The sequence below is a fragment of the Octodon degus genome, unplaced genomic scaffold, assembly GCF_000260255.1.
Source record: "Octodon degus isolate 3935 unplaced genomic scaffold, OctDeg1.0 scaffold00076, whole genome shotgun sequence".
NCBI lineage: Eukaryota > Metazoa > Chordata > Mammalia > Rodentia > Octodontidae > Octodon > Octodon degus.
This window is the reverse complement of record NW_004524652.1, coordinates 7,567,301-7,570,922: the sequence shown is the minus strand read 5'-3', so window position 1 is coordinate 7,570,922 and position 3,622 is coordinate 7,567,301. Positions and strand designations below refer to the sequence as shown.

Genomic DNA, 3,622 nt, shown 5'->3' with positions numbered 1-3,622 from the left:
CACATTTTAATCAAGAGGTAGTGCCTGGGGGCCGGGGAGATGGCTCAGTAGGATAAGCGCTTGACTGGCAAACGCAAGGATCTGAGTTCAATCCCCGGTTCAAAAAAAAAAAAAAAAAAAGAGGTAGTGCCTGGCATCCACTAGATTCTCATGAGGAATCTGAACACTCCCCCAAAGCATTTAAACTACCAAGGTAAATACCAATGAGGACCAAGCTGGCTGGGATGAAAGGCAAAGTAGAGAGGTAGAAACAAAGCCCCAGGGTACAGGACAGGAGCAGGGGAGAAGGATGAAGTCACCCTGAGGATGTAGGGCCTGGTCCTGCCCGCTCCCTCAGCCCCTTGCAAAGGCCACACTGCCCCAGCTGTGTCCCTCTCACATCCCAGCTGGTCTGTGTCTAGCCTCTGCCCAGCGCTGGCTCAGCAGCACCCATGCCATCTGCAAGCGCCCTCCTGCAGACTCCAGCCTGTGTCTTGTCCCTGCCATGCTGCACTGACACCCACAGTCCATTCTGCAGAATGCCGCAGGGACAGGGACCGTGCCCCTACTGCACACACACCCCCAGCATCACCCAGGACACACTCAGTGAGCACCTGTGGGCAACACGAGCACATGTGGGAGACCGGTATGAAACCACTGGCAAGTGAGGAAGTACACTCTGAGCGTACCGGAAGCCAGGGAGGACGCGGTCCCCAAGGACAGCTTGCTGCTGTGACCCTCCAGCCTCTGCTCCCCGAGGGACACAAACACTACTGCCTGGCAACAGTCAGCCAATACTGACGCTAAATCAGTTTGTCTCTTCTGTAATTAGATTTTTGAAAAACACTCAATAAACATTAATTGCCTGAATATTCTCTATCTTCTAAATTAACAGCTGGGTTCTCATTTTCAACCAGGAATAATTTCAGTTTCATCGTGGGACAGGATGTTTGCAAGTTATGCCATGCAATATCCTCCAGCGTGCATAGTTTCTGCTTCCTAACTTGCATACGAATTTCTAGGGCAAGAAGAATAATCTCCCTGAAGAGAGCTCAGAACATTCCAATAACCACAAGAGGAAAAAGACAGGAGAGGCCGGAGGGAGGGCTTTGTCATCATGCAAGGCAACGTCAGAAGCCAGCTGAGGCTGGGGCTGGCGGGTAGGAGCAGCTACCCAACGCGTGTGAGGCCACAGGGTCGATGTCCAGCACACACACACAAATAAAACCCACAGCTGGGCATGACGGTGTACGCCTGCAATCCCAAAACTTGGGAGGCTGAGGCAGGAGGATGGCCATGAGTTCAAGGCCAGCCTACACTATATAGTGAGACCCTGTCTTAAAAGAAAAAAGAAAAGCCACAAAAAGGAAAAAATTCAAACTCCTTTCCAATGTGTAAAAAATAAAAAAGTAAAAAAACATGGAAATATATGTAAGGAAATTTTTTTAAAAAAACCTCTAGCAGCCCAGGCACAGTGATGCACGCCTGGAGTCTCAGCACTCGAGAGGCTGAGGTGGAGGATCACTGCGTGTTCCAGGCCAGCCTAAGTGAGTTCAAGGCCACCCTCAGCAGCATAATGAAACCCTGCCTCCTACCCCCCCAAAAGAACAACAACAAAAAAACCTCTACCAAACTAATTTCCTTTTTCTTTTTTTGGTGGAACTGGGGATTGAACTCAGATTCTTGTGCTTGCCAGGCAAGTACTTATTCTACTGAGCGATCTCCCGGCCAACTACAAAGACGTCTAACATATTCATTCAAATAATACATTTCACTAATTCTCAGGACAAAATTTAGTTTACTAAAGGCACACTATTTTCTAAAAAAAAGAACCTCTAGACTAAATGTGCACAGGATCCCTAGGTCCCAGTTTCGAACAGCAGGCGAGCCTCAAGCCCAGCGCCTGCTCCCAGCATCTCTAGCTGAGCCGACTGTGACCGCCCACATCAGGAGCCATCAGCGAGGCCTGAGGAGCAGAAGGCACTCCAACTGGGAGAGCTGGGGGCCCGAGGACCTCATTCTGCAGCAGGGGCACTGTGCACCTCCACCACTCAGCCTGGGAAGCGTTCTCCAAGTCACCAGATCCCCAAGGAGCACCGAGGGGGCCACTGACAGATGCGAGGCCCCCACAGCTGCCTGGCCTCACGCTCCTGTCTGCGGCTTAGCTTCCCCACCTACCAGGGCCACTCGAGAGGGCATAGGACCCACGGAGGCAGCACACGTGTGTCAACCTCCTGGATCCGGGGACAACATTGGAACTGAGTGGGCAAGGCCTCACTGCCTTGAAATTCTCCCTGCTGGGAGCCCCAAGTTACCTCACGGACACGTCCAGCTCCTCTTTCTCCATTTTCTTTTCCTCCTCCTCCTCCCTGCCAGCTGGTTCCATCTCGGCATCTGCGTCGTCTGCCGGCTTCTTCTCCCCATTCTGGAAGTACCGCTGCAGGGCGGTATAGAGCTTGAACACCTGGCTGAAGGACAGCTTGCTGTAGGCCAGGATCATGTGGCGCAGAAACAAACCTGGAGGGGAGACCAGGAGCAAGAGGGCTCAGGAAACCCGGCCCTCGGCAGGGTAGCGACAACGCTTCCTCTGAAGGAATCACAGGCGCCCAAGACACTGGCCCCCTCCTGGCAAGCTCCTCCCTCGGCCCAGGCAAAGCTTCCACGTAGGGCTCAGTGCAGCCCCTGCGCCCCACCCACCCCTTGCATGCCTCTATTTTACTTTCTTCATGGCTGTCCCGTCTGAAATGATCTTACCTACTTTTGACCACATGGCTCCCCCACCAGCACTGGGAGGGAAAGCCGGCCCGCGCCCACCTGCACACCGAAGTGAAGAAAACCAAAGGGAAGGAGCACGCGTCCAGAGCTACCCGAGAAGCCCCGGAGAAGCAGCACTAGTGCGGCCACTGAACACTGTGACAGTGCTGTGCTGCCCTGAGTTTGGGTGGTGGCACACACTCACAGAGACACGGTGCAGGCAAGTGACCCAGAGAACTGAGAGGAAGAACTGGGGACCCCAAGGACCCCAGGGCACTCAGGCTCTGACACTGCAGACAGAACAGAAGGCAGACCCTTCGCCACAGGCTCATTACTCTTCAGCACACACCAATACAGCACAGCAGAAAGCACAAACCACAGGGGACACAAAGCGGCACCGAGGACGCTCCTCTTGCCGAGGGCCACAGCCGCACTCCTCCAAGTTTCATACCTACTACGCTTGTTTTGTGGACCTCTGGTTCAGTGCCAGAGAAGGAATCTGTGAGATCATCAAAAAACTGCTCCATATCTTTCAGTTCGCCTTCAGCCATCAGTTTGATTCTGAATGAGAAAATTGAGGTGCATATTTTAGGAAGGCCTTCTGAGTATCTTCCCACATTTCATATTCCTGATTATCCATAATAGGTCTATTTAGTTAGTTTCTAAGTTTTGTTTTGTTTTGTTTTGTTGCGGTACTGGGGATTGACTAAGGAGCCTGCGCTTGCCAGGCAAGCGCTTATGCTACTAAGCTATCTCCTTGGGCCCGGTTTTTAAGTTTTTTGAAACAGGGTCTCGATATGTAGTTCAGGCTGGCCTTAAACTCACAAAGATCCTCCTGCCTCAGCCTTTCAAGTGCTACAATTATAGACATGTGCCACCACTTCCCGCT

The 3,622-nt window shown here is 52.3% G+C and overlaps 1 protein-coding gene across 1 annotated transcript in view; it reads right to left on the bottom strand.

Annotated features, from left to right (window-relative positions):
- Anapc5 (anaphase promoting complex subunit 5) overlaps nucleotides 1-3,622 on the bottom strand; it is a 30,865-nt gene that overhangs the window by 21,647 nt on the left and 5,596 nt on the right. The window contains exons 3-4 of the mRNA XM_004635982.2: nucleotides 3,185-3,294; nucleotides 2,295-2,496 (exon numbers count right to left, since the gene is read on the bottom strand). Of these exons, the coding sequence (XP_004636039.1) occupies nucleotides 2,295-2,496; nucleotides 3,185-3,294 (312 nt within the window). The remainder of the gene's footprint in view (nucleotides 1-2,294; nucleotides 2,497-3,184; nucleotides 3,295-3,622) is intronic.